The sequence below is a fragment of the Scardinius erythrophthalmus genome (genome assembly GCF_964197995.2).
Source record: "Scardinius erythrophthalmus genome assembly, chromosome: 9".
Classification (NCBI taxonomy): domain Eukaryota; kingdom Metazoa; phylum Chordata; class Actinopteri; order Cypriniformes; family Leuciscidae; genus Scardinius; species Scardinius erythrophthalmus.
In genome coordinates, this window is record NC_138229.1 from 2,363,265 (window position 1) to 2,377,864 (window position 14,600).

The following is a 14,600-nucleotide window of genomic DNA, read 5'->3' on the forward strand; positions in this document are numbered from 1 at the left end:
GTACAAACATGAATTAACACTCACACTCATCCCTGACTATGAACTGCTCATATTTCTTATTCATATCTTTTCTCTAAAAAGATTTAAATTTTAAATGACATTTTAACCTTACATTTTCCTGTATCTTTTATCTAATGTTTTTATGGCCTCTTAACCAGTTTCAAAGCATGTCTGTTCATTATTCATCTGATTTTAGAAAAGTCAGCTGGATTGTTTTGGTGCATAATTATTACTTTGCTTCAGCTTTCTTTGGCTGACTGATAACAGAAGAACAGACAGAGTACCATCCTCTTCCTCCACTCAAGCAGTCTCTTTCTCTCTCATTATAAGCAAATAATCTTTTCAACAGCCTCCTAGGACTGTAACTAAAATAATCATAGTCATAGTCAATCCTTAATAGTTCACAAATGTCAAAATACAAATGTTTGACTCAAATTAGAACCGTTACAATAATCTAAAATACATTATGCTATGATCTTTTTTTCTAAGGTTATTTTTAGTTTAAATACTCAATTCACCTAACCTTCGTTTTTCAGAAATTTCTCTTGACTCATCACAAGCTGTTCTCATCTTTAGCCACCACCATGTCTAATGACCTTCAGGAGTTAAAAACTAGTTCAATATCAAACATTTTCTTTGCCCATAAGGCAACCAACATCATGTTCCTTATGTCACATCTTTGATCTTCTGTTAAAACAGAACGGTCAAATGTTTAAGGTGACAAGCTATTCGAAGTCCCCGTAATCAAGATGGTTGTTGGTTGTGCTCTGTGATTCTATTTACATATTACTGAGATTGGATGTAATTGTCTCTATATGATAATTAAGCTCTTTTAAGTGAAGGAACATTTTGATATATATATATTGGAGTGGAAGTTGTAGGGAACAGACCCCTCTTTGATGCTCTTGGCCCCAAGTAGCATCACAACCACTCCCTTCTTGTAGGTAACACCTCCCGAACCTGGTGGGCAGGTGCCCCAGTGGCGGCGATAGTCCCTTGTCTTAGGTTGTTCCCATCTATGGCCATCAGAGAATCTTACCCGTCTTTGGGATCTACGCCTCCTGCACACTGAGTTATGGCTCTACTTCACTTGAGCAAAATTATCATAGTTTGTGGTAATGAAATTTTTTTTTTTTTTTTTTTTTTTTTTTTAATCGAGGTAATCAAGAACCATCATATCCACTTGGAACATTTAATATTGACATTCAGTGTACTGTTACTTCTGTAGCCGGAGCCATCGGCCCTGTTTTATGGTGGAGGCTAAAATCAGACAAAGAAGCGGTCAAAAATGTCACTTCTATCATTTAAGGTCTGCATTATTATTTTAAAGACTTCTTTAAAATCATTCAGTTTTACTTTTAAAACATTTACAAATTGTCCTCTAAATTTGTCAAATCTGATTTGTTTTAGCTTTTCCATATCTATGAATCTTTTCAACTGAAACACTGTGCTTTACACAGGCTCAGACAACAGCTTTCAGCTGATATTGAATGAGAGAGAGACTCTTGAGGCATTCAGGACTGGTACACTGCATTCTCATAAACTTTTAACTTCAGACTTTATCTACCATCTTTTTCAACTGTAGCCCATCTTAAGGCATCTTTTCCATGAATTACATGTATTGTAATTTAGACATAATATCCACTCAGAATGAGTCTCTGTTGCACTGAAACTGTGGCAGTTTCAGTCACAGCACATGCCAGATTCAGATAAGCAAACCTGTTTTGGCCAAATCACAATCTTATCTTTTAAAATCAACATTAACAAGCCTTTGTTTAATCAAATGCCTTTTACACATTTTACATTTAGCAACTGTTAATCCTGTAACACTGCTTCTGTTTATTTTATCTTAAAGAAATAATACGAATTATTCTAGTTCTTAATAACAATTTCATTTCAATTTTACTTCAATGTTTTCTCTAGGAGTTTATCAATCTGCTTCTATGATTCACTTTTGAGGCTGCTCCCTGCTTGTGATACATTTTTTTGATTATCATTATAAATCATTCATTAGATTTGTCTCTCCATATCATCTAAAACCTTATCAAAGCATTTCATTCAAAACACAATCATCCTTTTAGTGACCGGTACTTTTAAAATATTTTGCAACTCATTTAGTCTTATCCGTAATTTTATGTCAACCGGTACTTTTTATAGTTCTTTCCTTTCAAAAGGAATTCCTTACACTTAAATCTTTCAATCTTCTTACAACTTTCAAAAGTTCCAACTATCAACTTTATTTCTCCCTCATTTACTTTTACAGTCATACAGTGCGCATACAGTCACTGAATGACCCAGCTGACCGCAATAAACACTCTTTGTTATTCTGCCAACAGTCTTATCACTCTGATCTTTCTAACATCTCCACCCTACCTCACACCCCCGAAGCAGTGTGTTGAAAATGTAAACAGAGCCGCTGATAAGCAGTTGTCTGTATTTTTCTATTACAGTCTCGTTTGCAAATTCAATTACAATAGCCGAATCATAATCTTCATCATGTTAACATTGATCTACTTTCTAACCCATATTAACACAGACTTTTCTTAAAATTTGTGTAATTCTGGCACTTTCTTTGTTTGGAGCCAGTCAAGTTATTGTTTATCTTTCCAATCACAATCAAACTTTTACAAAACATCATCTGCAAATCTCTTCAGAGCGTGAGCAGAACTGCTTACAGTATTTGCTCTCTTTTATCTCACTATTTATCGGGACTGTTCAGTTACTCTTCATACAGTATTAAAACTTTAACGTGTCATTAATTTCATCAACACTGGTTTTTAAAAGCTTATTCTTCTATCAAATGGTTAGTTTGCAGATTCAACTTAAATCACAAGATTGTATTACAATTATTCAGTCCTACTTATCTCTACTGTTTCACAGAAAACACAAGATTCTCTAAATCTTCTCAGTCTCTAAATTACACAGACAGCTATCTTAGCCGCTTGCACCTTCAACTCTTGTTACAAAAATATGGCAATCTATTCTTCAATACTCTGTTCTCTTTTCATAACATTAATACAATAAAGCACATTCACATCACTATTATTGGCAGAACATTAATTTTCATAAGCGACACGGAAAATCTAAATATTCTAAATGGGTTTCACAAAGTTTCTGATTAACTTTAGTCACACGTGTCTGGGGAAATTATCTCCAACCCATAATTTCCTTTATAAAACAATATATTTCCTTAAATGGCTTAATATCAACAAAATATCCAATCTCTGGACATTTTCTAATTTGATATTATCATCAACAACACTGATTACAAAACAAGTATACATTTAACATTCAGAAGCTGGTTTGAACAAGCAAGCGCTGTTGCTGTACTCCCAGCATAGCTGGACCCTTTAGGTTCAAAAGACAATCGTTTTACTTAATGAAACATTCCTTATCCTTATATCATGCCAATCCCTGTTAATCATACTCAACGCCCCATTTCCATCTAAAACTCACTTTTCGTACCATTTCAACTTAATTTGACTTAATCAGGCGTTCATAAATAGTTCCATGAACTCTATCTTCCCCTACATGTCAGTTCCTTCTGCATCGACTCTGTTCTCTTTTATCTGCTTCTTTCCTATCCAACAATTCACTGTCCGTTCACAGTTTTACACTCATGAACAAACTAAAACAACCCTTTCTGACTAGTAACGGATAAGTTAGCATTTCAGAAAACCCTGTAGGCTACCTTTGTACAATCTCATATGCTCATTATTCACAACACTGCTCAAATCATCAGTCATAACTTTGCTCAAAGTTTCATCAGCCACACATAAAGATTTCCAACCGTTTTTTTTTTTTTTTTTTTTTTTTTTCATTGCAGGTAGCAGAAAGTAAATCAGCGTATGCATTCGTGTGTGCGTCCTTTACACACATGTTTAACACACACATAACAACCATTCTGTTTTCCCTCGTTCTTTTCTATTGATTCTTTTACGACATTGAGTCTTATCTTACTCAAGGTTCCCGCCTCGGGGAAATACATTTACATTTACCACCATCATTATTTCTCCTTTGACAGAAAATTGGTGTATAAAAATGATCTACTTTACTGTTAGATGACCCCATTTTGGCTGAGTTCCTCTTTTCTGGATTTCACAATTCGACACGTGTCTTACAGAATCTGTCAAACGTCTTCGACAGACCCGATCTTTTACTCCGAGATCGGACGGACCTCTGCTTGTTTACGTTCCACTCAAAGTTTTCTCACGTGCGCTTATTCGCTCGCTCAATTCTTTTTACTTGATTAATTCAACCTGGTCTTGTAATTACGTTCCACTCAAAGTTCCCCCACGTGCGCTTATTCGCTTGACTCAATTCAATGTGGTAAAACTTCGAGTAGAGCACAATCACCCAGAAACTTCTTTTTTACTTGATTAATTCAACCTGGTCTTGTAATTACGTTCCACTCAAAGTTCCCCCACGTGCGCTTATTCGCTTGACTCAATTCAATGTGGTAAAACTTCAAGTAGAGCACAATCACCCAGAAACTTCTTTTTTACTTGATTAATTCAACCTGGTCTTGTAATTACGTTCCACTCAAAGTTCCCCCACGTGCGCTTATTCGCTTGACTCAATTCAATGTGGTAAAACTTCGAGTAGAGCACAATCACCCAGAAACTTCTTTTTTACTTGATTAATTCAACCTGGTCTTGTAATTACGTTCCACTCAAAGTTCCCCCACGTGCGCTTATTCGCTTGACTCAATTCAATGTGGTAAAACTTCGAGTAGAGCACAATCACCCAGAAACTTCTTTTTTACTTGATTAATTCAACCTGGTCTTGTAATTACGTTCCACTCAAAGTTCCCCCACGTGCGCTTATTCGCTTGACTCAATTCAATGTGGTAAAACTTCGAGTAGAGCACAATCATCTCAGCAGCTGTGATTTCTCTGAATCACCAGTGGATCCCCTGTCCACTAACGAGCTAAGTGAGGCAGAAACTGGTCTGCTTTGTCAGATCAATTTCTCCCCATAAAATTTGTGATTAACTGACTCACCTCTCGCCTCGTACCAAAAAGCAAAACTCAGCCAACATGGTTCACGTTCACTCACAATTATCAAAAATAATTTAACTGTCTCTTACCCGAGATGCTTTTACTGCCTCCGAGTTCTTTCTGAATCCAGTGGGTTCCTCCTGGCCCTGATAGCAGTTTTGGCTCTTCTCTCTCAATTCGGCGAGGTAAGACTAAAGCCTTTTGTGCTTTAGGGTGATCAGTCCGTCAATACGCTTTCTCAGGGCCAGAAGAAACCTCATGGTTCGCACTTCTGACACCAACTTGTTGAGGCAAAAACAAGTAACTAACAAAATAGCATCAGGCATAAGAGACATCAGGATTCAAATTGTCCTTTAAAGATATTTATTCTTGCAAGAATGTTCCCAGTCCATCCACAGTCCAGCTGCAGGTGGAGTGAGACTCAGAGCAGAGGTTGGCCAGCATTTTTATAGTGTTATCTCTTGTCACCCTTCACAGCACAAGGAACAAAAGGGACCCCCCTTGACCCCTCTTGACCCCTCCCCAGCACGGGAATCTCCTTACCTCTGAAATCTCACACACACACACCCTGCAGCTGTATCAATATCATAAAAGAAACTCAAAATACAGCCAAAGAACGCATGGCATTCGTTTGTTAAATCGTTGAAAATAAAATACAAAGAAAAGATGAATTTTTTCCACAACAATACTTTGGCTGGTGGCCAGGGTGATCTGAAGGTTATGGTGTGGCATAATCCCGACGAGCTTTCCTCGGGCCACGCCCCCCTCCACATCGCAAACCGTGGGGTTTCCGTGTGTGCCTGGTTCCTCTCGGGGACCCAGTGTTTTCATTCGGGACTCCAGCAGATGGTGTCATGTCACTCACAGCATCATAAGGCGGGCTTGATTCCTCTGGAAATGAGGATTCAACTACGTTGCCTCCCTCGGGAGTGTCAGCGTTAGTCGAGTCAGATCCAGAGCTGATGGCCATGCTTTCCCGGGCAGCTGAAAGCATCGGTTGGAGTGGCGTCCTCCCCCCGAGCGCTGTAGGCTTCCCGGATGTGCATCAGGACGCCTCCGGCCCGCGGGAGTCCACGTGACTTTCGCGGCCTGCGGGCGTCCTTCGCCTTCGCTGCCCTTGATCGTGAGGTGATCTTGGTCTGTATGTTCTCTGTCACTATTGTGACACAGGCATGCAGTCCTGTGTGTCGCCTTCGCCTTCGAGGCAGTGCTGACTCTGGAGTTCTGTCAGAACCGGCCGCAGTGGAATGCTGGTCCTTCCCTGGCCAACACTGACAGAATGCGGAAACTCGACTACGCCCCCTTGCTGGGACGCTATGCCTCCCATGCCCGGCCTGGTCGTTCCACCGCGCACACTACTGACCTCGCTCTCGGGCGACATCGGTACCTGCGTGATCCTGGGTCAGGTGGTGTCCACTAGAGTGGTCCAGACATGGGCTTAGCCAGGTTGATGTGAGGGGGTCTGGGAATTAATTTTCTCAGCTCCCCCATGTCCCAGGCTGGGCTCTTCGGCGGGATGGCTTCGGCCACCAGAAGCAGACTCAGGTCCGTCTGCACTGATGGTCATCCATCCGTGTGGTCTCCTTAGTTTGCTTCCCGCCAAGGCCACCTCCATGCGGCTCCTCCCCTCAGGCCTTCACCGGCCCTGAGCAGGAGGATGTCACAGGAGGGCGGCGCTGCCAGTCTCCGCCCCTTGGACTGCCACACCAGTCTAAGCAGCACTCTTGAGATGGGCAGCTTGGTCGGCGGGGTGGTTGAGGACTGCGCCCAACAGTTTTCGATCTCTCCAGAAACGGACTGAGGCTTCTGCACTGACGGTCATCCGTCCGTGTGGCCTCCTTAGTCTGTTTCCCGCCGACGCCACCTCCATGCGGCTCCTCCCCTTGAGCCTTCACCGGCCCGAGCATGAGGAGGTCGCTGGAGGCTGGCACCGCCTGTCTCTGCCCCTTAGCCGACTAACACCTGGTTAAGCAGCACTCCTGAGATGGGCGGCTTAGAGTTAGGGCTCAGTTCTTTCTGGAGCTGGTATCAGGACCACTCCTTCCCCCGGTGGAGGGCTGGGGGAGAATCTCATTCAAAAAGAACTGATGCTCTTTCTCTGAGCCCCAAGAGGCTGTGGATGACAGCACGCGCCGCCCACGGGCCACGCTCCTCTCATCCCCCTCTGTCGCCAGACCCCTGCCAGAGCACGCCCCCGTGGGACGCGCGCCCTCCCCTGGCCTCCTCTGGCAGGACGCGGTTAATGACCGTGCCCCCGCACAGGGCCGCTATGCCACCCTCGCCGGTGCCGGTCATTCCGCCTCGCTGCCCCACCGACGGTACGTCTGTGGTTCATATGACCCCGCTGGTGCACTTTCTGGAGGCCTGGCTAGAGCTTCCCAGACTGTCCCGCTGGGTCGCGAGAACCATCAGATTCGGCTACGCGATTCAGTTTGCGATATCTCCTCCCCGCTTCAGGGGAGTCCGCTTCACTATGGTCGGTGGCAATGCCCCTGGCATGAGAGCGGAGGTCGCCACCCTACTGGCGAAGGGTGCGATCGAGATTGTCCCTCCAGCCGAGATGAAGTCCGGCTTCTACAGCCCTTACTTCATTGTACCCAAGAAGTCCGGTGGGTTACGGCCAATCCTCGACCTGCGCGTCTTGAACCGCTCCCTTCACAGGCTGCCGTTCAAGATGCTAACGGCCAAACACATCCTCCAGTGTGTGCGGCCGCAGGATTGGTTTGCAGCGATCGACCTGAAGGACACCTACTTCCATGTCTCCATTTTACCTCGACACAGACCATTTCTTCGGTTTGCTTTCGAGGGGCGGGCATACCAGTACGCGGTTCTCCCTTTCGGGCTAGCCCTGTCTCCTCGCGTCTTTACGAAGGTCGTCGAGGCAGCCCTTGTTCCCCTCCGGGAACACGGGGTTCGCATCCTGAACTATCTCGACGACTGGCTGATCCTAGCTCACTCTCGAGACCAGGTTTGCGAACACAGGGACCTAGTGCTCCGGCACCTAGCTCGTCTGGGCCTTCGGGTCAACTGGGAGAAGAGCAAACTCTGCCCCGCGCAGAGGATCTCTTTTCTCGGTATGGAGATCGACTCGGTCGCCATGTGCGCGCAGCTTACGAGCGAGCGCGCGCAGTCACTGCTGACTTGTCTTCGTCAGTTCGAGGGCAAGAGTGTGGTTCCACTGAAACTTTTTCAGAGGCTCCTGGGGCATATGGCATCCGCAGCCGCAGTAACGCCGCTGGGATTGCTTCATATGAGACCGCTTCAGCTTTGGCTTCGCGATCGAGTCCCGAGGTGGGCATGGCTACACGACACGCTCAGAGTCCCAGTGACTCCAGCCTGCCGTCAGACCTTCACCCCGTGGACGAACCTCAAGTTTCTACGGGCCGGAGTGCCCCTAGAACAAGTTTCCCGGCATGTTGTTGTATCAACAGATGCCTCCACCACGGGCTGGGGCGCCATGTGCAATGGACATGCTGCCACGGGCTCCTGGACAGGACCCCAGCGCCTTTGGCATGTCAATTGCCTCGAGTTGCTGGCTGTGCGTCTCGCCCTGCACCGCTTCCATGCGCTGCTCAAGGGTCAGCACGTACTAGTCCGATCAGACAATACCACGACAGTAGCGTACATCAACCGTCAAGGTGGTCTACGCTCCCGCCGTATGTCGCAACTCACTCGCCACCTCCTCATATGGAGTCAGAAGCATCTGAGGTCGCTTCGAGCCATTTATATCCCGGGACACCTGAACCAGGCGGCGACGAGCTGTCTCGAGTTCGGCCTCTCGCTGGAGAATGGCGACTCCATCCCCAGTCGGTCCAGCTGATTGGGATCAGTTCGGCGACGCACAGGTAGACCTGTTTGCCTCCCACGACTCGTCCCACTGCGACCTGTATTATTCCCTGACCGAGGGCACGCTCGGCACGGATGCACTGGCGCACAGCTGGCCGCGGGGCCTCCGCAAGTATGCGTTTCCCCCTGTGAGCCTTCTTGCGCAGACTTTGCGCAAGATCAGGGAGGACGAGGAGCAGGTCATTTTGGTTGCCCTGTATTGGCACAACCGGACCTGGTTCTCCGAACTTGTACTCCTCGCGACAGCACCTCCCTGGCCAATTCCTCTGAGGAAGGACCTCCTTTCTCAGGGACGGGGCACCCTTTGGCACCCTCGTCCTGATCTTTGGAACCTCCACGTGTGGCTCCTGGACGGGACGAGGCAGGTTTGAGTACCCTACCACCTGTGGTGGTGGCTACCATCACTTCCGCTAGAGCATCGTCCACGAGACATCTCTATGCGTTGAAGTGGAACCTCTTCGTCAACTGGTGTTCTTCTAAACATCAAGAACCCTTGAAATGCCCGATCAGTGTTGTGCTTTCCTTCCTGCAAGAAGGGTTGGAGCGAAGGCTGTCTCCCTCCACCCTGAAAGTGTATGTTGCCGCCATTGCCGCACAGCATGATGCAGTTGATGGTAAGTCTCTGGGAAGGCACGACCTGATCATCAGGTTCCTGAGGGGAGCGAGGAGACTGAATCCTCCTCGTCCTCCCCTCGTACCCTCTTGGGACCTCTCAGTGGTTCTAACTGCCCTGCAGAGTGCTCCATTTGAGCCTTTGCAATCAGTAGAGCTTAAGTTCCTGTCTATGAAGACAGCGCTCCTGATTGCATTGGCCTCCATCAAGAGGGTAGGGGACCTGCAGGCATTTTCGGTTGACGAAGCGTGCCTGGAATTCGGGCCGGCTAACTCTCACGTGATCCTGAGACCCCGGCCTGGATACGTGACCAAGGTTCCTACCACACCCTTTCGAGACCAGGTGGTGAACCTGCAAGCGCTGCCCTTGGAGGAGGCAGACCCAGCCTTGGCACTGCTCTGCCCATTACGCACCCTTCGTGCTTACTTAGACAGAACGCGGTGTTTCAGGACCTCAGACCAGCTCTTTGTCTGTTATGGTGGGAAGCTGAAGGGAAAGGCTCTCTCAAAGCAAAGGTTATCTCACTGGATAGTGGATACCATTGCTTTGGCATACCAGCAGCAAGGTCGTCAATGCCCCCTTGGTGTGAAAGCCCACTCCACTCGTAGTGTGGCTTCCTCTTGGGCTCTAGCGCATGGCGCCTCGCTAACAGACATTTGTAGAGCTGCAGGCTGGGCGACACCCAACACATTCGCGAGATTCTATAATCTCCGAGTAGAGCCAGTTTCTTCCCATGTACTCGCTTCAACCAGCCGGTACTAGATTCTGCTCAGGTGTCTTAGCTTGCTCGCCATTCCTCTCCACGGACGGGATACGTGCGATTATCTTCTCAGGTGAGTCTAATAAGCTCTGAGTTTCCTCCAGCACTGGTTACGTCAACACCTGAGTTATGCCAATCTGCCATAACGCAGCTTTTGCGCTTGACTAGGTGCCTCCATGTGCATGGTCCCCCCTCTGGGCGACCCCCACATGTGTATTCCACTGTAAGTCTCTTTTGAGCGTGTGTCTTTCCCTTGGCAAGCCACCTTGCCACCCCTGGGGTTTAAATATTCCACCTGCGGCTGGACACCCCAGTGATACCCCATATGCATCCCTCTGGTTCATATGTGTCTCTCAAGTCCCCCCCTTAATGGTTGGGCGTAATTGCATATTTCTCCTGAGATATGCTTCCCAGTGTACCTTGGTATTCCTGTGTTAGGTAGGACTCCTTCGTTCGTGCTAGTCTCACAACAGGGAGCTCAGACTTACGCAGGGCACTGGATGACAGCCGAGGTGGCGTGATTAGACTGGAACCCCAATCGTCGTCATCCGACGTAACTCGGAGTGACCACGAAAGGGAACGTCTCGGTTACGGATGTAACCCTCGTTCCCTGAGTAGGGAACGGAGACGTTACGTCTTCCTGCCACTTCCGCTGTACCGCTGGGAACGCCTGAGTTCAGTCTCGGCTCCTCAGCGAAGACATATCTGCATGTTGCCGGCGTACTTCCTTATATACCCCCTGCGTGGGGCGGAGATACGCTATGCAAATTCCGCAGACCCATGGCATTTCATTGCCATTGGCTCGTTTTATATACTCGAAGATGACAGGCTTTCTAAGCGAAACCCCAATCGTCGTCATCCGACGTAACGTCTCCGTTCCCTACTCAGGGAACGAGGGTTACATCCGTAACCGAGACGTTCTTCAATGTGCTGATCCCATTTCCCAACTTTTTTTGATAGTGCCTGTCGCCCTTTCAGCGATACCATTGCTCTCTGGAGCGTCTCTCAAGGACAAGTCAAGATTAAATGTTTTCTGGTTAGAAAATCTTCAAAATGTCCCCAGGCAATCATTAACTCCTCTATACTGAAATAATTATTGCATTTTCTTTTGTTTCTTTTAAATGTTTTGCCCAAATTAATTCTGTAAACCATCCATTGCCACTAATATATATTTATTACCTGCTTTAGATCTAGGGTTCAACGGTCCTGCAATATCTAAGACCATTCTTGATTTACTCTTTCCGGTGTTATAGTTCTGTAATCACTTTGTATTGTTCAATTATACACTTTCCGCATACAAATCTCACAATTTAATTGTTTTTCTTCACATACGTATATAAGGCTGGAGAGACAAACTCCTTTAACATGGTTAAGTATACTTGCTAATAGCAATTGGTATAATTTTTGTACATAGTTTTTCTTTTCAATATTCCATCATTTCAATAAATGTTTTCACATCATCATTACTTGGGTTTTTCTGCAATGAAGTGAATCCTCCATTACCTGACTCATTTAGAGTTGACAAAGTTGACCATCTGACAATCACATGAACTGATGAATATATTCCTTCAATGCCATGTCAGTTGCTTTGGATAAAAGTGTCTGTTAAATGTATTAATGTTGTAAATGTTCTTCTGATCTGCTCTCTGCTTTCATTATTATAGTGAGTGGAGATGATGGATCTGTTTCATGGTCTGTGGGAAGTTCTGCTTATGGTTCATTCAGATCACGATCAGGAGCAGACCCAATTTTCGGTTCATCACATTCCAGAGATTCATCTCACACAAGTTACGTGTCAGGGGCCGTAAAACGATGTAACAGCATTGAATTACCGCCACCAAGCAGCGAGTGTCTGGTTTTATTGGAGTGGATCAGGTACTCCTAGCTGATGTTATTAAGTGGGACTGATTTGCTCGTATACTAAATGGTGCAGAGTTACACTCAAGGTGTGCTTCTCAATATCCCTCCTCGTCTCCTCCATCCTCCGTCCTCCATCCTATGACCCAGAAACCGATCGAGCTCAGCCATCTTGAAGGACATCTCAATTCTCTCATTGCACCGCGAGGATCGAGGAGTTAGGAGCTTCCTGAGGAGTCATGGTGCGTTCAAGTCATCTTTTGAAGATCGTATTTACAAGTTGAACGCACATGAACACAATGTGGTAAATATGAGTGGGAAGCTTGTATTTTCTTTAAGCCCCGATCTTTACGAGTTGGGTGTGTGTCAGTGAGAAACATGGAGGAATACCACAATACTTAAAGGTATTTAGCACTGATATTGTCTGGCTTTTCTATATACAACAAAAAGTAAGCTAATTGCCTGCACAGAATACGATGGCATTATAATATTACAATGTAATTTGTAAAGATAAATTTTGCAGTGGCTTCATAAATTATTTAAAAACATAAAAAAGCAAAGCACACCTGATGCACATTTCTTTGTTTTCTAGAACTAGAGTTTAAGAACCTTGCTGTATTCTTGTGTAATTAATTAAGAGAAAATACACCGCCATCTTACTCCATTAAAAGTGACTTGAACGCAGTGCCGTCGTAAACACGACTTCCCACCTCGTACGTACAAACTTCTCAGGAGTCATGAGCGAGGATGCACAGGTGTTTCCTATGCGGAAGTGTTTCTTGTCGAGAAACCTGACGCAAGTATAAATTCTCATCCCCCTTTACATCTGTCACAATAATTTTAATTTATGCTTTACATTTGCAGTTTAAATAAATCATATATCACACATATATCAACAGGGCATCTTGCTTCATGTTTATTATTTATTAATCTCTTATATAACCAAACTTTAACAACATATTAAAGTTATATAACATATGGGGCTGATCTTTGAGCGCAGATGATGACGCAGTGAAGTGACGCTCGAGTGATCAAGAATATTCCAATATACAAATAAGCTTTCCTTCGATTCCTCATTCTCTTCCCTCACATCCTACAGGAGTGGAGCTGAGACAGGAGGAAATTAGACGAGGATGCACAAATAAGAATTGAGAAGCACCCAAGGTATTTTAAGGCATGAAGAAATTATTTTCACGTTTTAATGTCATTTTAAAATATCTGGATTTAAAGATTAGCCTACTTATCTTACTTTTGAAAAAACTGCTAACATCATATTTTTGTGTAGCCTAAGTGTAAAATAACCTCAAACCTCACCTCCGTTCAAGTCATGTCGTAAAGATCGTATTTACAGGTTGAAAGCACATGAACGCCACCACAATGTTGTTAATACAAACTCAGGATTTTCTTTAAGCCCCATCTTTACGAGTTGGAGGCTTGTCAGTGAGAAACATGGCACAATACGACAATACGGTATTTAGCAGTCATTGTCAGGCTTTTCTATTACAGCTTAGTAAGTAATTGCCTGCACAAAATACAGTATGATAGCATTATTGTAACAATAATATAGGCTATAACGATAAAATTTGTGGCTTCATAAATTAATTAAAAACATAAAAAAGCAAAACACACCTGATGTACATTCCTTGTTCTTAATTTTCTAGAAGTAGAGGAGAGTAAGACCCTTGCTGTATTTGTGTGTAATTAATTAAGAGAAAATGCACCGCTGTCACGAACTGCTCGGAGACACGAAGGTTCAGATCCAAATGCAGCTTCTATTTAAGGGGCAATCCAAAGGCGTAATCCAAAGTACAGGCAATGGGTCAAAACACAGGTAGGTAGTCCAAACAAACAAATAAACAAACAAACAATCAAAACAGGCAGGGGTCAGAGGCAAAAGAGTAATCCAGGGAACAGGCAAGAAATCCAAAAGACCAAGAGACAAACAGGGAAAACGCTCAGAAATGCAGTGTGACACAAACAAGACTTCGCAGTAAGTGAATGAATGAACATGGTATAAATAGACTGAGACTAACAGGATGATGAGACACAGGTGAATGCAATCAGTGAATGAGGTACAGGTGAATGTGATCAGTGATAAGTGATGATGAGTCTGGGCAGTGAGTTATGGGAAATGTAGTTTGTGAGTGATAATAGTCTTATGTGGAGTGCCCTCTGGTGGCTCTCAACCCATATGAAAAAAACCTGCATGGTTCATATACAGCAACCATATATCTTCCTTACTTAAATCGGCCAGAATTACCTTCTGTGTTTCATATAAGGCCAATACATGTCCTATACAAAATCAGACCGATTATGGCCACTTTCATACTAAATAGCACACATACAACTTGTAGGGGATTTTTGCATTATATATGAATACTTTTAAAAGACTTATATGAGTTTTACATGACAAAAGTATGCAAATGTGTATGGTATTAGTAGAAATATATAAAACTCATATAAAATTCATATATAAATCATTTAAAGTTCTTATATTGAATCATATGCTAGTCAAATTAAAGTC

General features: G+C 44.6%; 1 protein-coding gene across 1 annotated transcript in view; it reads left to right on the plus strand.

Annotated features, from left to right (window-relative positions):
* The window catches only part of LOC308696690 (GTPase IMAP family member 8-like), a gene marked incomplete at its 5' end in the record, with an annotated part of 36,792 nt that extends 22,416 nt beyond the window's left edge, over positions 1–14,376 (plus strand). The window contains one exon of the mRNA XM_081375586.1: positions 11,884–14,376. Within this exon, the coding sequence (XP_081231712.1) occupies positions 11,884–12,104 (221 nt within the window). The 3' untranslated portion in view covers positions 12,105–14,376. The remainder of the gene's footprint in view (positions 1–11,883) is intronic.
* Between the last annotated feature and the right edge of the window lie 224 nt (positions 14,377–14,600).